Here is a 23,543-nt window from a genome sequence, read left to right as displayed (position 1 = left end):
AGAAAGACAAGTGACCTGGGCTTCAAGAAATGAGAGTACTAGCTCTGGATGACGTGGGGGCATTTCATATCACCTTTCTCAGCCTTCATTTCCTCATCTGAAAATGAGAAGTGAATGATTATTAAGGTCGCTTTCAGCTCAAAGCATCTTAGTGCCTGGTGAGTCCAATTTTTGAAAAACAGTAATGTGAGAGATTTGACACAAGGGCTGCCAACCTCGTGTTTGGACAAGAGGAAACCCAATAAGTATCTAGATTTCCTGGCAAATCTGGCCCAGATTCCTTACATGCCTATTAGTGAGAATAATCCCCAACCTCCTAAAAATACTTAATGACAAGCTCAACGAGCGAAGAAAGATGGATTTGAGAAAAACGTCCAACAGGGAGAGCTCACACCCCTCCAACCAAGAGCCGCGTGGAAACCCTGGGAGACTTGATACGGAGCTGTTTGAAAACAAGCACTCACGGAACAAATTGTCCGGAGAGATAGAAACAGAGAAACACTCTTGCTGCCCTCACTGATTTCAGATTAGGGCCTCATGTGACTGCAGCCCGGGCGCAGACTGGGGAGACGGAGGAGGACGCCGGTAACCTGGTGTAAGCAGGCTCCTGCTAGCCTGGGAGGGGTGGACTGTGCACTGGGGTAGGGCGGAAAGTCAGGCAGCCCCGGGGGGGTGGGGGTGGGGGTTAAAGCTGGATCTGCCATCGCCCGATGGTGTTGTCATGAACCATCTTGAACCAGCCACTCCATCTCTGCAAGCTTCACCTGTACGACTGACACGTGAACATACTTTGTACTTTTTTTTATGACATGGCCAGTCAGGTGATGCCACAAGAGGAGACAGGGGAGCAGCTCAGGCAAACAAGGTGTCATGTACTCACAGGTGCTGGAGACAGGAGGCCTGCGCCCACACAAGGCCACGTGGGGAAGCACCAGGGTGCTTAGGAGGCAGACACAAGAGTGACGGGAGCAGTTAGGGCCTTTATTGTGGTTTCTGGGGGAAAGGCAGGACGGTGTAAGTAATTCAGGATTGGCTAGCTTGAATAATTTTGGTGGATTTTAGGCTACTGAGGTGGTCTCCACTTGCCTCGTACTCGGCCCTGGGATGACAGAGGCAGAGGAATAGTGCTTCTGGGGGCCAGATAGAGGAGGTGTGATTCCAGAGGGGCCGTCAAAGGCATGCCCCCAGCTGGGCCACTTGCTATCTCTAAGAATTGGCTAGTTCCAAGAGAAGCAGTTTCTCCCTAGCTAGAAAGGTTTCTGAAGATGTCAAAGCATAATATACAGAAAATAATTTTATATGGATATACACACATGTATATATAATTATTATATAAAATCCAGAACACATCTCATCTAAAACTGGACGTAGGAACAGTGATATCAGAGGATCACATGAGATACAATGCATGACAACATCCAGCCTACAGCCTGGTACTGAGTACCCAGTACTGAGTACTACACCCATTGATAGTAGTTTTCTCTCTTCTTCCATCCAGTTTAGTGGATGGCCTATCTATACCTCTGTCTAGCTGTAGGACAGGAGGGTTCTTCTGTCTAGGACTCCATTTTTTTTTTTAAGATATTTATTTAACTTGGGGCGCCTGGGTGGCTCAGTCGGTTAAGCGTCCAACTTTGGCCCACATCATGATCTCGTGGTTTGTGAGTTTGAACCCCATGTCGGGCTCTGTGCTGACAGCTCAGAGCCCGGAGCCTGCTTTGGATTCTGTGTCTCCCTCTGTCTCTGCCCCTCTCCTGCTCATGCTCTGTCTCTCTCTGTCTCAAATATAAATAAAACACTAAAAAAAAATCTTTAAAAAGATGTTTATTTAACTTAAGTTTTTAAGTTATTTATTTTTTTAAGTTTATCTAAGAGAGAGAGAAGGAGAGAGTGAGCAATGGAGGAGCAGAGAAAGAGAGAGAGAGAGAATCCCAAGCAGGCTCTGCATTGTCAGCACACAGCCCAATGCGGGGCTTGAACTCACGAGCCATGAGATCATGACCCGAGCTGAAAGCAAGAGTCAGTCACTTAGCCAACTGAGCCACCCAGGTCCCCTTAGGACTCTCATCTTTTAACCTGTGAAATAGGGAGGGGCATCTAGATGGTCACCAAGGTAACTTCCAGGCCTGCCTTTGCCCCTTTCTTGTCTGATTTCTGCTGAGAGCTGCAGTGCACATTTGTGGGTTAGAAGGTCAGGGACAAGAGATCCCATTGGGGGGCCTGGAGAAGGGAGCTTGGAGGTTGAAACAATGTCACCAGATTGAGAAAGAGATTGCCCACACCTTGAAAGCACAGACCTCAGCTCCAGCACGGTGGCCTGCCCAGGACAGTCTTTGTAGAGCCCACACAAGTAATCTCTCCAGTGTCCAACCATGGGCCTGGCCTTTGGTGAAGCAGGCAGAAGAAGCATGCTATTTAAGGTAGCGGAACACAAAAGATGCCTGTTCCACCACATACATATGACTTTCACATTGATGTGAGTATCTGGCCTGTAGATCAAAAACCCTAGGGGCGCCTGGGTGGCGCAGTCGGTTAAGCGTCCGACATCAGCCAGGTCACGATTTCGCGGTCCGTGAGTTCGAGCCCCGCGTCGGGCTCTGGGCTGATAGCTCAGAGCCTGGAGCCTGTTTCCATTCTGTGTCTCCCTTTCTCTCTGACCCTCACCCGTTCATGCTCTGTCTCTCTCTGTCCCAAAAAATAAATAAACGTTGAAAAAAAAATTTAAAAAAAAACAAAAAAAAAAAAACCCTATTTCCCCCACAACATCTATCTCTGAGGACTGCTATAAAAATGAAAAGAGCTGAGTGGGCCTCAGGTATTCCATAAGTGGTAAAGTGTCCAGCACAATGCCTGATGATCAGGAAGTACTGAATCAATGAAAGGTTCTCCTTTTACTAATTATTCTGGACCTGATTATTACATCAGCGGAGGATATTTCTGCAATAAGTGCTGGAATGCTCTCACGTCTGTTCTTAATAAAGTTCAAGCCACTTGTCTGCTTTTAAAACTACGTAAATGATCAACCTGCTAGCTCAGTGATAGGATGAGATTCTTGAAAGGATTTCCTGCTTTGTGGTGGGTAGGCACCACATTTAAATAGAAGAGTCACTCATGGGGGTGCCTGGGTGGCTCAGTCGGTTGAGCACCTGACTCTTGGTTTCGGCTCAAGTCATGATCTCATGTTTCGTGAGTTCGAGCCCCGCATTGGGATCTGTGCTGACAGTGTGTAGCCTGCTTGGGATTCTCTCTCTCTCTCTCTCTCTCTCTCTCTCTCTCTCTCCCCTTCTCTCTATGCCTCTCCCCTGCTCCCTCTCTCTGTGTCTCTAGAAATAAATAAATAAGCTTCAAAATATTTTTCTTAAAAAAGAAGGATCATGCATGAAGTGAAATCCAGCAAGTTAGGGATTCCTCTCCCCTTACTTTTCTTTTTTTTTTTTTAATTTTTTAATGTTTTATTTACTTTTAAGACAGAGCGAGACAGAGCATGAGTGGGGATGGGGCAAAGAGAGAGGGAGACACAGAATCTGAAGCAAGCTCCAGGCTCTGAGCTATAAGCACAGAGCCCGACATGGGGTTCGAACTCAGTAACTGTGAGATCATAACCTGAGCCGAAGTTGGACGCTTAACTGACTGAGCCACCCAGGCACCCCTCCCCTTACTTTTCAAATATGATGAAAACTGCTAGAGATAAGAACCACTTTGGGCTCTCGAAGACTGGTATTTACACCCCTCATGAAGTACTGTGTCATTACAGATTGGGGACTTAATTATATTGTGTATCAACGGGGACTTTAGCTTAAATGCCAACATAGCTGAAATGATACCCTAGGAAAAATCAGTGTATCGTGGGCAAGTCGCCCCTATCTAAATAGCACTCCATTTTCCACGTGTGCTTTGAGAACAAGCTCTGGGTTTGTCAGGAGAGGTTTTTATTTTTTCTATAACTATATTCAGTTAGTAAGTCTTTCAAGTCTTTGAAGACCATTTCCTAGCACTAGCTGCAAGAACAGACCAACAAGCACATTAAAGTATTGAGAAGATTCCCTGCAAGAGGACTTCTAAGTTTCTAAGCAGAATTGGCAGGCCCCAAGTGTGCATTACCCACAGGCAGCAGTAATTTCAAGAAGTGTTTGGTAGGTGGGGCTCCAGGCAGCCTGGCCCCATGAGACTCTCACTGGCCACATTGTAGGTCCTTCTGAGTCTTCGGGACCAGTTCCATCTAAGGGCATGACCAAGGCTTGAAAATCAGCGCCCACCTTTACGGTCCATCCCAACTTCCTCCCAGACCATCTCTAGTAAAGATCCTCATTGGTTAATGAGATGGCTATAGGTTAAATTGTGCTTCCCTCAAAATTCCTATGTTGAAGCCCTAACCCTCCAGACCTCAGAATGTATCTCCAAGTAACTAGATTTGGAGATACGGTCTTTAAAGAGGTAATCACTGGGACAGGCCCTACTCCGATATGACTGGTGTGCCTATAAGAAGAGGAGATTAGGACACAGACACACACGTAGAGGGAAGACCATGTGAGGACCCAGGGTGAACCCAGCCATCTTCAAGCCAAAACGAGAGGCCTCAGGAAAAATCAACCCTGCAGACACTTTGCTCCCAGACGTCCAGCCTCCAGATCTGTGAGAAACAAATGTCTGTTGTTTAAACCCTGCAGCCTGTGGTATTTATTTATGGCAGTCCAAGCAGACTAAAACACCGCTCACTTGTGTTTTCAAAAACATCCTCCCCGCCAAAAAATAAATAAAATAAACAAAGATGAGAAAGAGAAAGAGAGAGACAATAACAAAAATCATCCATGGGTAGAATGCTTAATAGACCTGCCTGTCTCTGGATGACCCATTGAAGCTTGCAGGGGGACTTCAGGTGCACCTTAGGATAACCACGGGCAGTAATTGTATTTACAACACTGGACGATAACATCGTACCTTTTTTTTTTCATGGTGCATGTTTGTTTCCTTCCACCACCACCCCCCACAGCATGATGTGAAGCCAAGAAGAGAGTCTGGTGCAGAGGGCGACCCTGGAGTTAGTGTCAGAAGACCCTGGCTCTACATTTTGAGTCTGTCCCTCCCTGGCTAGGAGACCTTGCAAGACTTACTTGATTTCTATAAGCTTCAGCTACCCCATCTTTAAAGTGGGGATAACGGTGCCCATTTTCCAGGTTGCTTTGAGGATTAAGAGAGGTATATGGAGTATCTGAGGTATAGGTAGGAATATTGACAATTACCAGCTCACTCATGCAGGATCCAGACTATTTCAGAGTCTGATGTAAAGGCAAAATACCACATTTGTCTCTGTTTATGTAATCCTCTTGCCTTCAGCTGAGATTTCACACCCATTAAGGTAATTTTGAATGTTGATATTGTCATCTGCAACATTACTCTTGCCAGCTTTGGTCATCATGATGATTCATGATTGATTCAACAGGTCTGAGGATTGCCTGTTACCAGATGCTGTGTCATTCAATGGTATTGAAGCCTTCCTCCTTGTCAGCTTCCAATTCTGAGAGGCCGCTGAGTTCTCACAATGCTATTTCTTTATCATGCCTTGTGTGTGTCCCTCCTCTGCATCCCGGCAGGCACAGTTCTGCTTCTAGATCTTCTTCTGTCACCAGGACCACAGCCTCCTACTCCGTGTTCCTCCCTGAGTTCGTGACATCCCCAGTTCATTATCCACATCACTGAGGGAGACATCTGACAAAAATACACACAGAACCCTGAGCCCCCACTACTGAAGAGTGTTCACTGATTACACTCATCATGTCCAACTTCTTCAGATAATCTTAATGATGGGTTTGGTGCTTTCATTTCCCAGTGAACATTTTGAAACACATTAGAACTGAAGAGTTTAAACAGGTTCCTTTTTGTGTGTGTGTAGCTTTCTCCCTAAGCAAATGATAAATTTTTTGATAGGAAAGCTTGTATTCTAGACTTCTCTGTATTTATTATCACCCCGACCCATATGGTGAATTGACACTTCACATACACTATTGGATGACCTAATACATGAATGAACAAATGAATATCCTAATTTCAAACTTATCTGTAGCTCTTGGACAATGGGGAATTGAGATGTAAAGAAGCAAAGAGCAGGGCTCGTGGGTGGCTCAGTCGGTTAAACGTCCAACTCTTGGTTTGAGCTCAGGTCATGATCTTGCAGTTTGTGGGTTCGAGTCCCATGTTGGGGTCTGTAGCTGGCAGTGTGGAGCCTGCTTTGGATTCTCTGTCTCCCTCTCTCTCTGCCCCTCCCCCACTCGCACTGTCTCTGTCTCTCTCTAAATAAGTAAACTTAAAAACAAAAAAAGAAGCAAAGAGCAAAAAAGAAAGATGGGAAGAGAGCCAGCCCCTTTGTGATGCTTCATGTCTTAGCCTGGGATTTCTATGGACATCAGAGCCTGAGACACAGGCTTGGAAATTTATTGTGCGAAGTGAATCTGGCAAGCAGGAGTGGGAGACGGGGAAGACCAGAAAGAAGGATGCTTTCCTTGAGTTGGTCTCCACCAATGGCCACTGGGGATCAGTCCTGCCAGGACTTCTAAAGAGCTATGTGGTAAGAGCTGCAGAATTGCCTGTGTGTGAAGAGCATTTATTGACCAGCCCCTGCCCCCGTAGGCCAAGTTTCCTCCTGAGGATCTAGGCCATGCATGGATGAGGTCCAGGTGGTTTCCACAATTCTGAGAAGCCATAGAAGCCCCGGGGGAGAAAGCAAGAGATGGGAGTGTAGATAAAGTGAGGTGCTGCCGGGTTTCAGCCACCTGGAAGGGGTCATTGTGGCCCTGGGTGGAATAAAATGTAGGCTGAGAGTGTGAGGCAAGGCCCACGGGCTGCTCTGTCCATCTCTGCTCATCCTTCTATTTCTCAGGAGAGATGCAGGCGCTTCTTGGCCCCATAACACTCTCTATTTTGAATCATTCACTTAATCATTTGACAACTTATTCATTGACCACCTACCGGGTTCAAGTTCTGTATTAGGCACTGTGTTGGTCTAAACAGCAAGTCCCTGGGGCACCTGGGTGGCTCAGTCAGTTAAACTTCTGACTTTGGCTCAGGTCATAATCTCACAGTTTGTGAGTTCGAGCCCTACATCAGGCCCTGCACTGACAGCTCAGAGCCTGGGGCCTGGAGCCTGCTTCGCAGATTCTGTGTCTCCCTCTCTCTCTGCCCCTCCCCCGCTCATGCTCTGTCTCTCTCTGTCTCAAAAATAAATAAACGTTAAAAAAATTTTTTTAAAAAGGACATGAGAGGCCCTGAATTACAAGAAAAGGTGCCTGCCATGTCTATGTCTAAACAGCAAGTCCTAATTCCATCTGTGAATTCACAAAGAGTTAGTCTTTTTCCGAATAGATGTATGCATGCCATCAAAATGCTGGGTTTCCTGACATCTCTGGTAATGATTTCAGATACTCTAGTCTTGAAATTGGAATCCTGGGGCCGTCTCCTCCATAGGAGCCTTTTGATTTATAATGCATCTTGGATCTCATTTCCACAGTAATCCACAGTGAATTACCAGAGACTCCATCTGCTTGGACCACCAAAGGGAACCCTTGTGCCAGGAGCACAGAGTCTCCAGCCACACCTCTGCAGAAAGTAATAAATATGTTGGTGGGGGGTTTGCTTCCTTTGAGGCTGTGCCAGGCCATCCTAATATGAATATCTGTGGCCATCACCTGGCTACTAGCCAGCCTGTGCTCCGTGCATCCTCCAGTTCACAGTCTGTGCTCACCAATGTGCCAGAGACGGGATCTATTTGTAAAGGCTGGGCATCTGGGTTGCGGCCAACTCACCATTCCAGTGGGCAGGTGGTCTTCATCATTTGCCTGTTTGTTGGACCTTGCATACAAGACCCAGAATTGGCTACCTTTGCTTGCTCAGTGAGAGACACCTGCCTATGAACTGATAAAGCCCAGTGCAGGTAGGCATTCGGGCCATTCTGAACCAGAAATAAGATAAAGATAGATAGATAATAGATAGATAGATAGATGATAGATAGGTGATAGATGATAGAGCTCACCAAAAATTTACCAACATGCTGCCCTCCTCTTTGGGTCCTTATGAATGAGCCCCAGTACTTCCCTTCCTCATCTGCTTCCTTCCCCTGCCTCGGTCCTTCCTGATGCCCACAAGCAGCTGAGAGCAGGCAGCATTTGAGCAACCTACCCTGCAAGTTCTAGAATCCAGATGTGTCCAAATGTGCCTAGAATCAACCCACCCTGGCCAGTGAATAGCCAGTTCTAGAATCCAGATGTGTCCTTGCAGGTCAGGTGCTCTTGAGGCTCATCCTGACTCTGTACCGCCAGCTTTCCTGGGATCCTGAGCCCCTCACACTGTCCCAGCCTCAGTTGTCTCTGCTCCTTTGTGCCTGTAGCTCCAGGACTGGCTTCTGTTTTGGTGCTTGCATCCTGCCTGCCCTTCCCAGCTCTTCCCCTCAAGGCTGGGCCCTACAGTCCTGCTCGCTGACTGTCCCATGCCTGAGATGCCCTCACCCTGCAGGTGGTGCTTTTGGATCATCTATCTGGCGAGCTCAAGACTCACCCTGCCTGGTGGCCCTGTTGCTGCACCCAGACCCCCTACTGAGGGCCCTGTCTTACTGTGCTACAGCTGCTATAACAAAATACCATGGACTGGGCAGCTTACACAACGGACACTTATTCCTTACAGTTCTGGAGTCTGGAAGTCTGAGATCAGGGCACCGGCATGGTAGGCTTCTGGTGAGGGCTCTCTTCCTGGCCTGCAGGTGGCGTTCTTGCTGTGTCCTTATATGGTCTCTTTCTCTCCTTCTGAGGACTTTAAGCACATCATGAAGTCCCCACCCTCACGGACCTCACCTAAACCTAATCACCTCCCAACGCCCCCAACTCCATATGCCATCGCGTTGAGGTTTAGGGCTTCCACGTGAATTCTGGGGGAGACACAAACATTCCATCCACAGTAGCCCGTATTCTCTTCTCTTGTTAAACCTCCTAGTGACCATTCCTCAGTCACCACCAAGCAGCCTATTTGTGCTTTCCTCCACTTCAGTGACACCTCACTCCTGCCTAGATCTCTTCCTTGACACCAAAGGAAGCCACCCAGCCTTGGATACCTGTATTCGTGTCCTGTGGCCACCTGACAAAGTGCCACACTTTCTCACAGTTCTGGCGGCTACAGGGGCCAAATTAAGGTGCCAGTACGGCTAGTCTCTTCTCCAGACTCTGAGGGAGAATCCACTTCATGCACCTCTCCAAACTTCCGGTGGCTGCTGACAGCCCTCAGTGTTCTTATTCCTGGGGCTGCATTATTCCAATGTACACCTCCATCTTTACATGGCCTTTTCCTCCTTGTGTCTACGAATGTCCTCTTATCTTTATAAGGATGCCAGTCACTGGGTTAAGAGCCCACCCTATCCCAGTAAGACCTCATCTTAACCAATTACATCTTCCAATAATGTCCAAATAAGGTCACATTCTGAGGCTCCAGGTAAACATAAATTTTGAGAGGACACTATTCAACCCACTATGACACTCCAGTTTTTAAGTTATGCTAAAAAAACAAAAACTACCCAAAAGAGTTATTTTTTTCTTAATCCTGCCTGTGGCTTGCACACTCAATTCCTTGAACAAGTGCCTAGGGTATGTAAATAGGTAAGGTGCCTGCCCTCCTGAGGCTCTCAGAATAATGGAAGAGGTTGATGAGTGTCACTGCATTTTATGGTGATGATTAGTATAGTAGAGATAAAAGCAGCAAACTTTATCCAACTGGGAGTAGAAAAGGCTCTGGGAGGGCTTCTTAGAAGAGGTATGAATTGAATGATGATTAAGACAATAGTTATGGAAAGACAAGGCATTCTAAGAGGGACCAGTTTGACCACAATTCTTGAGGCAATCCTTTCAAGATCTCTTATAGGACCTTACAATTTTCCCACAGAAGTAAACTTAGGTCGCCTGGTGTTCTGGGTTGGGGTTGCCAAGAAGTTCCTCCATCTATCTCTAAGTGATTGGCCCCTAGCAGATGGCCCCATTGAACGAGAGCCATGCAGAGCCCTTTGGAAGCCAAGCATTGTTTCCTGGACCATCCCTCTCTTTGCAACCTCACATCCACAGCCAGTCACCAATGTGAGGGCGTTTATTTGACCAACCTACATGGCTGTCTTCAGTGTTGGCACAAACCTTCACTGATTGCTTTGATATGGAGAAGACTGGAAAACCACAGGGCCTCCCTTGCACAGAGGGAGCTCATCATCAGAGGTGACATTGCAGAATTTCTATTAAGGCTGGCAGTAGCCCCACGCCTTCTCCTCTCCCCTCAGGCACCAAACCACACCCCAACACTTGTTTTCTCATTATGGTTGACCTCATTCATTGGCACAACATCTGCACTTATGTATGGCTGGTGACTCCCATATCTGCACTTCCAGCTCTCTCTTGGTGGGCCCCAATTCCAACAGCCTTCTGGGCATCTCTGCCTGGAGGTCCCTCAGAAACCTCAAACAGTATGAGCTGAAGCTGCTCCCCTCAACAGTCACGATGTAAATCTGCCCTGTCGTGGTCACTTCTCACTGTGCAACTGCTTGGAAGAGTAGATTACATACGCTCGTCCTCAACATTATTCTCTGTACCCCCAAGAGGGCAACAGAAACTCATTCTCTATACCCATGCATCTCCTGGTCATTGGGGTGTTAAAGGACACTGTTATGGACTGAATTAGCCCCCTGTCGTGGATTCATATGTCAAAGTCCTAACTTCTGATGTGACTGTATTTGGAGATAGGTCTTTTAAGGATGTAATTAAGGTTAAATGAGGTCATAAGGGTGGGGCCCAAATCCAATAGGACAGGTGTCCCTCTAAGAAGAGGAAGAGACACCAAGGATGTGCACACAGCGAACAGACCACACGTGGATGCAACTAGAAAGCAGACATTTGCAAGCCAAGGAAAGAGGTCTCGGTAGAAACCAACCTTTCTGGCACCTTGATCTTAGAGTTCCAGCCTCCAGAGCTGGAACATAAATGTCTTGTCTAAGCCACCAGGCCTCAGTATTCTGTTATGGCAGCCTGAGCTGACCAAGACAGATCTGCCTGGGATTTGTCTGTTCTGGGTTGCCATGGGGCCCCAGAAAATGGACAGTTGTTAGTTTTCTCCAGGACCAGCTATATAATTCACAGGGCCCAGTGCACAATGAAAATGTAGGGTTCCCTGTTCCAGAAGCAGGAAAAAAAGGGCTGTTTTTCTTTTCTTTTCTTTTTCCTTTTCTTTTCTTTTTTGTGTGTGAGAGAGGGCAGCAGAGAGAGAGGAAGAGAGAGAATCCCACGAGGGGGAGAGAGAAAGAGAGAGAGAGACAGAGAGAAGCAGGGCTCATCCGAGGTGGGGCTTGAGTTCACCTGATGTGGGACTCAAACTCATGAACCGTGAGATTGTGATCTGAGCCAAAGTCTGATGCTTAACCGACTGAGCCACCCAGGCACCCAAAGCTGTTTCTTTTCTTCTATTACCTCTTGACCTGTCATGCTGGTTTTTATTTGCTGTTTACAATAACAATATCAGGCACAAGGATGCTCCAGCATGAGTGCAGATCCTTCTGGAACTGACTGGATCCTGATGTCCCTGTTGGGGCAGGGGCCCTTGGTGGGGGTAGGAGACTTCGTCCCAGGCTGGCGGGAGGTTGTGCTGCACATAGGCCGAGGTGCCAATGTCCTATCAGACTTCACTTACACAGACTCAAAGAAAAATCATCAAAAGTTCAAAATGGTGACTGCAGAGCATAAAGCCCCAGTACAGTCCCCTTCTGAGCCTGGAGCCCTGTGGGACTGCACGGGGAACATGCCCCGAGGCTGTCCCTGGTTCCCTCCTGTGTCTTGGAGCCAGGAGAACCCTAATAAAGGTGTGCATCACTTTAAATCATAAAGCTCTGGTGATAACCTAATTGTTACACATTCTGGAGGAATATTAGGTTCCGCTTTTTTTTTAAGTTTATTTGTTTGTTTTGAGAGATAGAATGAGCAAGAAAGTGCACATGTATGAGCAGGGGAGGGGCAGAGAGAGAGGGAGAGAGAAAATCCCAAGCAGGCTCCACACTGTCAGAGCAGAGCCCAACACAGGGCTTGAGCCCATGAACCATGAGATCATAATGTGAAACCAGACCAGGAGTCAGATGCTTAACCAAGTGAGCCACCCACGCACCTCTAGTGTCCACTTTTAAATTCATTTTCTATTAAAGTCCCATGTATCCAGAGCTCAGCAAATTCAAGCCAGCTCTGCAGAACCCCTGAAAGAAAGCCTCCCTCTTTCTCGTGGTGCTTCTATCAACAAGCTCACTTTGTAGTTTCATTTCAGCTCCATCCATTCCCACACTGTGCCCTTAACATGATCTATGACTTCTGATACCCGCCTGCCTCCCTTCCTCCTGTGTCCCTGGCCAACATGAAGACAAGGCAGTACCACGGCGTGGGGCAATGAAAGAAGTGTGGACTCCTGGAGCAGGGTGGCCGTGAGCTGGTTCCTTAATCTCTCTAGTGTTGCTATTTTCTCCTACAAAATGGTGATACCGTGTGCCTGCAGGCTTGGGAGGATCACCAGGGGAACTGCATGGCATCTGGCAGTGTTCTAGTGCCTGCCCCTCCCCAGCCCCGTGGGTCGCCCTCCCCCAAGTGGCTCAGATGCCACGTCACTTCCTACTCTCCCAGCCCCTGACTAGTCCTCCTGCCCCGTGGGCTGGAGTAGAGCCAGTGCACTCCAACAGTGCTCCCCTGCCAAGACAGGGGACAGGTGCTCTATGCCGTTTTGTGCAAGGGAGGAAACGTGGTAGAGCCCGCGGGACCCTCAGAGCCTGAGCAGCCACAGCCTGCTATTGTGCTCTGCCACCTTCGTGAGCTTCTTCGTCTAAAATGGGCCTAATAAGGTCCACAAGGTTGTTGGGAAGAGCGAATGAAGCAACTTCCGGTAAGAGAGGAGAATGGAGTTTGGCACACAGCAGGTGCTTAGTAAATGTCACCTCCCGCCCTCCTTCCCCCTATAGAACTTGGAGTTCAGTTAGTGACTGACTATCCCAGCAGTAGGTTTTGAGGATGTGCTGGATTAGGGGACACAGGACCCCAATTCATCCTTACTTGATACTTCTGGCAATCTCTTGACGCTTGTTTTCATCCTTAGATTAGCTTATAAATACTTGCCCCGCCTACCTCCCCAGGTTAGTTATGTTGAAAATTAAGAGGTAATGGGTGCAAACTTTTATGCAAAGATAAAGGGTCATTGACACCACCGCCCAAGGTTTCAGCCAGGTCACACCAAACAGAATGCTTAGCTTTCTTCCTCCCTGCCCACACGAGGACCTTCTGGCTTGCAGGCATCGCAGGTATGCCAGATGCATTTGGGGAAGACAGCCTCTGTGGTCAGTCACATCTGGAGCACCTCCACTGAACTAGCACGTGATGGCTTTTTTTCAATTAATATAAAAGACAACTGTGGAACAGAGGGCTGACTCGGGGCCGGGGAGTGGGTGGGGAGGCAATGTTCACTTGCTGTGCTGGCAAGAAGGCTGCAGGAGGTGTGTGTGTGCAAGCCTCATAGCCCAGGACATGGCCTAAGGCAGACGTTAATGCACTCATCATGTATTATTAACAGTATTACATGCATTAACACGTTAATTAGGATTCAGCCCTCAGTACTGAATCAGAATCCAAGTTTGAATGTCTACATGATTCCTGCCGAGCAGCCTGACTCCAGCCTGAGTTTATGATGGGGAACTCACTATCTTCAAAAGCTTATTCCATGTTTGTATGTCGATGTTTAAAAAAAAAATTGTTCATCCTTTTAACAATACCACGGAACAGTCAAGAGCGGGGAGCTCTGGAACCAAACTGCCCAGGGCCCAAAGTCAGTCTCCTCCCTCTATTGGCTGTGTGACCTTGTGAGTTACCTGACCTCTCTATGCGTCAGGTTCCTCGTTTGGAATCTGAGGATAATCGTAATATTTATCTCATAGGGTAGTTACGTGATGTAGGGTAGTGTATTAATGTGACGAGCACTTAGAATAGTGCAGACACATAGTAAGTTCTCGGGAAATGCCAGTTATTATTGTTACTCTATGATTTCTTGTCTCCTTTGTGAAAGTATAAAAGTTGAAGAATAATGAAAGCACATTAAAAGAAAGTACGCCAGGCAGAGAGATAAATGAACTTTTTGCATAAACATGAATTAAGAGAGTCACACTCAAGGAAGAATTGTTCCCTGTTGAGGACAGCAAACATCTGGAAGGAATTAAATGGGGGAAGAGGGTGGGTGGTGGTGGTGGTGTGGGCTGAGAACACACTGTGACTGTTGGAAGGAGATAATTCATTTTTGGGGTGGGTAAGTGATCCCGAAAAAGGGAGGCTGCTCCAGGCTTCTACAGTATGATTTGGTGCCCGGAGAGGATGTACCCCTCCAAATAATTTCTGTTCTAAGTAGCCTGGGTACCTAAAATGTCTAAATCATTCCTTTGAGCTAATGCATTCCCTTGAAAAGGCCACCTCTAAAATGCACATATACTAACACAAAAAATAACAAGGTGCTATTTTACATCTGTGAAATTAACAATATGAAGATCTGTGAACACCCCTTGCACTGAGTATCTGGCATGTTTAAAGTGGTACATTTAAAAATCTATAATGTGCCTGTAAATACATACAACTTTGGGGGAAGTGATTTGGCCAGAGTGTTTTAGAATCACAAAAATGTTTATACCTTTCCATCTACTAATCCAACTTCTGGGAATTTGTTGTTAGGAAAACATTCAAAACAAGGAGAGACCTTTCGGCATTTGTTTTGCTATGATTGAAAACAATTTTTAATGGTAAGAGAATGGGTAAATTACCACACATCCCCTTGCTGGGCTCTACGGGGCCACCAAAATTATAAAAGACAGACAGAAGGATGGGAAGATATTTATGAAATAATCATTTTAAGGGGAAAAAACCAACTCAGAAGTCAAATTGTAAAGATTGAGGATGCTTAGGAACGAAGCAAGAGAAAGAAACCCAGTGTGCTTTGTTGGAGGCTGTGGGAACGTGGAAGAATTTTTTTCTCTCTTTTATTTGGGTGTCTGTTTATACTGGTTGTGCAATGAACAATAAGAAAAGACCAAATGAACTCTGAGGGATGGGGAAGCTGACTGTCAACCACACCACATGGGCAAGTTTCAGCCCAGTTTTCTGGACAGAGAGAAAGGCCCTAGGGCTGGCACGTTCTGAGAGGAGGGCTGATGGGCAAGCCCAGGGCCCTCTGAGGGCACAGAGCACCCATCAGGCACGTGCGTCACCTGCAGAGGGAAGGAGTCACCGGGGAGCTGGCAGAGGGTAGGAATGTTTTGTTGCTGCTTCTGGCCGACCTGAAACTCAAAGCAAGTAGGTTGTGCTGTTCCCCTCAGTCACTCACAATTCAGGTTTCAAACCAGAATTTGCAAAGCTCAGAGTGTTCTTACTACATCTGATAAGCTGCAGTGTCTCTCTGAACTCCAGGGGCATCGTGGGCAGGGACTGACACTAAATTACCGGGCTTTCTGTTTTCCAGTCACCCTGTCTCTAATACTTGCCAACCAATCTGGGTCGAATATGGGACACACACTGGCTTTAAAATCAAAGCCTGGCCTATGATGATTTCTTAGGCAGACAATTCCTGTGGTTGTGACTGGGTCATGAATTCATTTCCCCAGAGCCTCAACTTGTATTGACAACTCTGTAGCTCAGCTTCCAGAGCACGGAGCAGTGACATGAACCATTGGACCAGGAGGCAGAATGCATGCCTTTGGGCAGTTCACTTATACTCTCCTAGCCTCAGTCTTTCCATCCGTAAATTGGGGAGGTTTTTCACCAAAGACTGCATAGACCCAAATCCAATGACCAAAATCCACAAAGCCCAGATGAGGCTAAACAGGGCCCGGTTTGGGCCACATGAGAAGTCTCATGCCCAGAATGAAGGAGACGATCCTTCTACCATAATTTGTCCAGTCTGTCCACACCTTGGAAAAGCACACTTAGATAAAGCACCACCCCTAAGGGGATGTTGACACCCTGGAGTGTGTGCACAGGAGGGCAGCCAGGATATATGGAGGGAGGCTTAGAACCTAGTCATGAGAGAACAGATGAACGTAATACAGATTTCAAACCAGAAGTTTTGAAATTCTGAAGAGCTGTCTCATGGGAAAAAAAATGTTTTACTAACTCTATATGACCCCAAAGGGCAGGACCAGTGGATCGAAACTACGGGAAGGCAGATTTCCAGTCTGAAGCGAATGCAGAACATTCCAACAGTTAGAAGTAACTGAAGGCAGAAAAACGGGTATAAGCAGAGGCTGGATGCCAACTCGGCATGTGATCTTCTTGGAGATTAAAGTTCTGGGTGAGGGAGATGTTGAGATGGGGACTCCAAGGCCCCACCTAGTGCTGTGGGTCTCTGAGTCTAATCTGCAGTGACTCAGCCCCTCCAGAGTGGCCACCACAGATGCTGTGCGCCTCCAGAAGCATCACCGAAGGATGGCTCAAACACGTGAACAACCTATCCGCCCCCTTCCCACCTGAGGTTCTGGGAGACAGCTATCCTATCCCAAGTTATCTTTGTCTGAACAGGCTGCGGACAAAGTTCCTTGCTCTCCCCATCCCAAGATTTCCAAGGCAGAATTCCCTCTGTGCTTCATCTGCTCCCACCTCCTACCCTGTCCCACGCTAGTTTCCATTTCTCTAGTGTGCAGAGCAGAGGTGGGTACAGCCATGGACAGCGCACAGCAGACAAGCAGCATCCCTTGACTTCTGGGGTGTGTGGGGAACCTGAGTCAGCAGAGTCCACAAGCCTCCAGGAGACACCAGATGCTAGACTAATTCTTAAGATGCACAGCCTTCCCCTTACTCTTGTGAAATAGCTGCTTATAACCAAGAAAAGGGAGCCTCTCCAAAAGGAAAGGGTGAAAAGTCACTGAGGTGGGTTGTTTGCTTGAGGAGGGAAATAGAGGATTTGGGGGAAGGGTTTGGAGGAGGCAGAGAAGGGAGGGTATGAATAGAAAAGCATCTGTACCTGGGGCTCTTGGCGCAGCAGAGGAGCAGGAGTGGGGGATGGGAGCCTGGACTCAGTGTTGCCTAGAGCCTGGCTGAGTCCACTGCTGGTGTGCTCCCTTCAAACAGTTCTGGGGCACACTTGTAGGGAAGCACCCAGCTTCTGGAGCAAGCAAGCCCAGAATTTCCTGCGTTGGAATCCTGGCTCCAGGACTTACTTGCTATTCTACTTTGGGGGGATTTTAACAGCTCTGACCCGAAAGAGGGATAATAATAGTACCAGCTTTCTAAAGTTGAGAGGATAACACTCAATATATCGGGGCTAGCCACGTGAAGCTGCTGATATCTGGCCATTTTCGACATACAGAAATGACCATGTTACGTGGATCGACCTCACCCATATGGTGAGTTGAGTACGACTGCTCTGCACCTTAGAATTATCTTGGGCTCTTTTAAAAATGCCAAATCCCAGGTCACACCCCAGACCAAGTGGATCACAACTTTTGTGGGCGGGACGCCTCACCAGGTGAGTCTAATGGGCAGACCAGTATGGGGGCCAGTGGCTTAGCACCGTGCGCGGGATCTACTGAGGCACTCCACCATAGCCACCCTCTGCTTTCCCTTCACTGAGCGCCTACTGGATGCTAGGCTCCGGCTGGGCCTGCCTCCCGGGACCCGAGACCCTCCCAGCGGAGCTCATATCTCCCCTCCCCCCACCCCCTCCTCTGCAGTGTCCAGGCCGCGGAGCTCCCCCGACGACCTGAAGGTGCTGACCCGGAACGTGAACCGGCTGAACGAGAGCTTCCGGGACTTGCAGCTGCGGCTGCTGCACGCTCCGCTGCAGGCGGACTTGACCGAGCAGGTGTGGAAGGTGCAGGACGCGCTGCAGAACCAGTCGGACTCGCTGCTGGCGCTGGCGGGCGCGGTGCAGCGGCTGGAGGGCGCGCTGTGGGGGCTGCAGGCCCAGGCGGCGCAGACCGAGCAGGCGGTGGCCCTGCTGCGGGACCGTACCGGGCAGCAGAGCGACGCGGCGCAGCTGGAGCTCTACCAGCTGCAGGTGGAGAGCAACCGCAGCCAGCTGCTGCTGCGGCGCCACGCGGGCCTGCTGGACGGGCTGGCGCACAGGGTGGGCGTCCTGGGCGAGGAGCTGGCCGACGTGGGCGGCGCGCTGCGCGGCCTCAACCGCAGCCTGTCCTATGACGTGGCCCTGCACAGCACGCGGCTGCAGGACCTGCAGGTGCTCGTCAGCAACGCCAGCGAGGACACGCGCCGCATGCGGCTGGTGCACATGGGCATGGCGCTGCAGCTCAAGCAGGAGCTGGCCGTGCTCAACACCGTCACCGAGGACCTGCGTCTCAAAGACTGGGAGCACTCCATCGCGCTCAGGAACATCTCCCTCGCCAAAGGTACCTGCCTGGCCCGCTGGAGCCCCAGCCCGTTAGCTGCCTGGGCCCCCCCTCCCCCCCGCCGCCGTGCAGGCTTTCCTCCTGCGCACCCCTCCTCCAGGGCTCGGGAGTCCCCCTCCCTCCCCGAATCCACTCGCCACGGAGAGGCTAGGCCCCTTTATTAAATCTTGCCCTCTAGGACCCTGGAGCTTTTACGCCCACAATTTCCTGGCCTAGATCGGTCTCTCCCCTGGGTAACCCTAACCCCCCTCCCACCTCCCAGAGAGCACAAGCAGAGTCCACACCCTTGGGCAGCAGAATGGCCAAGGGTCGCTAATGGAGGACTGGGTCGCCAGAGCTTGCATGTGCCGGGGGAACCTCCAAGGGTTTCCCGCAGGGGGTGAGGCAGCAGGCTCAGGCCAGAACAGGCGCCTCCAGGGTCATGGTGTTCCAGCGGGACAAGGAATTGGCGAACCCCACATTTGAACTCGGCCTTCCAGGCTGTTACGTATATTCATCCAGGCAGAACACGTTGAACAATGTGTTAGCTTCATTTAGAACTCTTCAGTATAATGGCAAAAATGTGTGGGCCCCCATTGGTACTCTTGCCCCAGCCTGCAAACTCTACAACCTTTAGAGTCAGCTTTCCTCTCTTCGAAGCACCCCTAACTGCCCCCACCCGCCTCACCCCTTCTCCTTCCTGCTGCTGTCTGCCCTGCACGTACATCACTGTCAGAGGCGCCTTTCATGAAATGCACTTTTCCCACATCATCTGCCCCCCACCCCGACTCAGGACTCTCCTGTGGCTCCCCGGGTTCTGCCAGATTCAGTACATACTCTTAGCCTGACAGTAGGCAATAATAATACCACGCTGAAGACCAAGTCTGTCAGGTACCATGGAAGCATGCCTCCTATGACGTCTTTTATTTTTAAATTTTTATTGAAGTATTGTTGACACACAATGGTACGTTAGTTTCAGGTGTACAACGTAGTGATGAGACAACTCCGTACCCTAGGCTGTGTTCGCCGCCAAGTGTAGTTACCATCATATAATGTCTTTGAAAAACAACAGTGAGTACACTGAGATTCAGGAACCTGCTTACTACTGTCTCTCGCTAGGAGGTGATGGAGGGGGGATTTGGACCCACGCTTTTCTGATCCCAGAGCTGCTGTGCTTTCTATCACACACCTGACCCCAGCTGTCTTCCCGGCCTTCTCCTCTGCCTGTTCCCCTATACCAGAGGTTACAAACAGAACTGTCTGTAGGGGCAAGCTCAGCAGTGCCAACGAGTGATGTGACCTTGGTGGCGAGTAGTTGGGGCTATGATAGGTCCACCGGATTTGGGCCAGGCTGGAATGTGGGCCTGGCTTTGACAAAGTCTTCCCATTTTACACAAGAAACCAGAAACGTGGAATGTTCTAGAAATGTTTAACTGTCTAACTCTGTGGGCCACATACGGTCCATAAGCAGCCAGTTTGTACCCCATGCCCTGTGGGAAGCATCCCGTCCAGCGGGACGCGTCTTGTCACTGCCCCAGAGACACGGCCCACGCTTCCCACCTCCTTAGCTATTCCTTCTACGGCAGTGCCTCCTTCCTCCTCTTCCTCCTCGTCATCCAGATCCCACTGATCCTCCAGATCTCACTCAAGCCCGCCTCCTCCAAGAACGCCACTGGCCCCTCTAGCTCACTGAAGTCTCCTTCCCTGAGCTTCTCCATTTAGCAGAGCAGAAAGTGGTGACGATGGAGCCTTCCATTTGCATGGTACCTTCCAGTCCACAGAGGGCTTTGAGGTGCATTATTTTGCTTTAAAGTGGGTCCCAAGACCAACTGTGAGGTTGGTTGAAGGCAGCCTTTATTATTTAGTGCAGGGTAGGATTCCTGCAGGCAAACAACTGAGGCTCCCAGAGGAAATGCCTGATTTACACAAGGCCACACAGCTGGTAATGATCTGACCCAGGACGTTTTGTTTTCAAACCATTTTAATAAGGTACAATTTACATGCTGCAGCGTTCACCCACTTAAGTGTATAATTCAATGATCGGGCCAGGATGTTTAACCCGCTTCCCAGTGCTCACCATGCTGCGCTACACCCCAGCCCCTGCTTCTGTGCCCCCCTGCACCCCCCCCCAGCACCTCACAGTGCAATGCACATGAACTCCGTGAATGTTTGCAAAGCAACTGTTAGATCTTGAACCTGGACAGTCAGAGCGTTGGTTTTCTTGTCCTGGGTCACTCAGGCTTTCACTTCCCAGAAACCAAAGGAGGGCAGGAGGTAGAATTTATTCTTCCAAATCCACACCCCGGGGATTTTAGTTTTTCCCCTCTTCTCTTTTCCTTGGCCTTCTCTGCCCATAGCCACCTGTCAGGTACTTTCTAACAATAGCAGCTGTACTGAATTATGACCTACTATGAGCCAGACGTGGTATCGACACTCATTCTCTAAATAGACATCAAAGACTGCTAATCCTCACATCCTGCAAAAGGGTATGATTGTCCCTATTTCATGGATGAGAAAGTTGAAAACCTTTCCCACTGTTTCTTATGCAATTGGCAAGTGGCAAAGTCCAGGTCTGAATGGGGATCTTTCTGGCTCAGAAATCATGTTCTTGTCACTGACCATCCGGATCTCTAGGGAGGAAAGATCCCAGCTCTGAGCAAAAAGGGAGAAGAGAGTTGTCCCTTGGACTCCATCTGGGGGTGTTTGGGGGGAGTCCCTCCCTGTCCCTCCCCCCCTTCCTCCCTCTTGCAGTCAGTAGACACCACCATGCTTCCTGCTGGCGCATCCTCCTGGGACTCTTCCAGCATTTCACATCCTGGTTCTTTAATGTGCAAGCCTACTCTCCTTGGCTTGAACCGAAGCGGCTGTGGGGCATTCATTTGTGAAGGTTTTTCCAGTGGAATCCTCCAAGTAGTCTTTCTTTGGTTCTTAAACTGAGATTCACACTCTGTTCCCTGGAACCAAAAGTTTCATCTCAGTCCTGCCCAGCCTGCCTTCTAGTCCTCAAGCTTTGCCTTCTCGATGGGCTGCTGGCTCCTTGGAGACGAACACCACTCAGTCCCTCTGGCTCCCAGGATCACCACCGCATCCAGTATCTCCCTTTTCCATTTCCCTCTCTCGTGGTTGCCAGGGATCCAACTGGCATGATTAGAGAAGATTCTGTGTGGCATATCTGATGTAATCGCCATTCAACTTTAAAGGTTTTTTTTTTTTGAAGTTTATTCATTTTAGAGAGACAGAGAGTGAGTGTGGGGGGGGGGCAGAGAGAGGAGGGAGACACAGAATCCGTAGCAGGCTCCAGGCTCTGAGCTCTCAGCTCTGAGCCTGATGTGGGGCTCGAACTCACCGACTGCAAGATCATGACCTGAGCCGAAGTCAGACACTTAACTGACTGAGCCACCCAGACGCCCCATCGCCATTTAACTTTAATGAGACAAAACTGTACCCTGGCTTTTGGATAAGAGGTGTTTTACTGGCTAAGCTTCTATGCATTTCCATACTGCTCTCTGGAATGGCCTTTCTGCCTTAAGTTTGTCCAGTTCCTCTCTTAGTCTTTAAACACACACACACACACACACACAGTCACATTCACACACATACTCACACTCTCCCCCTCTTTGCCCTTTCCTGGTGCAAAATCTACAAATACTCAACTATGTATATTTTTCAACTATGAGCTTATTTATGTTATTCTTGAGCTTGACCCCAAATGGTTTTCATTCTCTCACTTCGTTATACAGTTTTCTCTGAACTTTGTCTCCGGTTTGTCTTTTGTGTACATTCACAGCAGTGCTTTTTGTTTTCTGCTTTGGATTTTCAGTATTAATCATGTCTGTTGAAATCTGACTGTGGTTTGTGAGAAGCAGAGAACTTAAATGATCAGAGAGAAAAGGCATACAGGAGTGAGGAGATAACCAGAGAGTGGGGGGCATCCCAGGAGGGGTAAATTTAACTAGTGAGGGGGGCATACAGGAGGGGGAAGATAACCAGAGAGGGCAAGTGTACCAGAAGGGGGGAGATAGCCAGAGAAGGGACATACCAGGAGGAGGAAAAGTAACCAGAGAGAGGCCATACCAGGAGGGAAAAAAATAACCAGAGAGGGGAGGCATACCAAGAGGGGGAAAGGTAACCAGTGAAGGGGCCATATAGGAGGAGGAAGATAACCAGAGAGGGGAGGTATACCAGGAGAAGGGAGAGAAACCAGCAAGGGTGGGGGGGGGCCTCTACAGAGGCGCGAAGGGGTGAGCGAGGCAGGAAGGCAGGACTCTCCACCATATTCAGATGGCCCGTTTGCTAGATGGAAGGTTATAGAATCACAGAATGTTACCCTGAAAATGGGCTCTGTAATCATCTAGTCCACTCCTCTTGTTTCACAGTTGAGGACCTTGAGGCTCAGAGAGGGGAAATGACTTGCCCAAGTCAAATCCCAAGCGGGTGGCCCCAGCCGGGACTCGAAAATGCATCTCCCAGTTCATGAACACGAGTTGGCAGAGCAGATTTATCTGTGAGCCGCTTTTTAAACATGCTGTGTAGTAGGGAGTCCAGTTCCAGCAGTGTTATAAATGGAGGACGTGATGGAGCGAGGCCATGGGTTCCGGGCTCCAGCTCTGGCCTCTCATGCATAGGGACGTGTTGGAGGTGACGAGGTCTCTGTGAGCAGGGTGATATGTAAATAGTGTTCCTGCTGTACCAAGGACTGGGAAGCACGGACTGTGTGGCGGCTCCCCGGGAGGGCTAGATGGCACTGTGTCCTGTCACCTTCCACGCCAGCCTCTCTGCTGGAAAGGGAGTGGAGAGCACGCACTTGCATCCGGCCTGGCCCGCCACCCCTTAGCCCATGACACTCAGACAAAGGCTGGCCTTACAGGCTGGGCCGGAGCCAGGGGCAGCACCTGCGCCTCTGGGCCAAGCCCCCCCAAGCCAGGAAACACGGCTAACAGTCCTTGCCCTGAGCACACAGTGAAGGAAGTGGGAGAGCGTGCAAAACTGTAAAGGTAATAGAGCTGAGAGCCCAGTGCCCACGTGACGTCAGGGGGTGGGAGTGGGGCAATTAATTGGGGGACTCCACCTTGGTCAGCCGCCCTGGGATTAGCGTGGTGCAGGGGGGTGGTGTTTATGGATCTGGGTTGCTGTTCTGCTGGCTTCAGGCCCA

At 49.2% G+C, this 23,543-nt stretch overlaps 1 protein-coding gene across 2 annotated transcripts in view; it reads left to right on the top strand.

Moving 5' to 3' along the window:
- SCARA5 (scavenger receptor class A member 5) overlaps positions 1 to 23,543 on the top strand; it is a 126,833-nt gene that overhangs the window by 57,178 nt on the left and 46,112 nt on the right. For both annotated transcript variants that reach the window (XM_043564836.1, XM_043564828.1), the window contains exon 4: positions 17,738 to 18,412. In XM_043564836.1, coding sequence (XP_043420771.1) covers positions 17,738 to 18,412 — 675 coding nt within the window. The remainder of the gene's footprint in view (positions 1 to 17,737; positions 18,413 to 23,543) is intronic.

Source organism: Prionailurus bengalensis, chromosome B1 (assembly GCF_016509475.1).
Source record: "Prionailurus bengalensis isolate Pbe53 chromosome B1, Fcat_Pben_1.1_paternal_pri, whole genome shotgun sequence".
Taxonomy (NCBI): domain Eukaryota; kingdom Metazoa; phylum Chordata; class Mammalia; order Carnivora; family Felidae; genus Prionailurus; species Prionailurus bengalensis.
The sequence above is the reverse complement of the archived record's forward strand: the minus strand, read 5'-3'. Positions and strand labels throughout refer to the sequence as shown.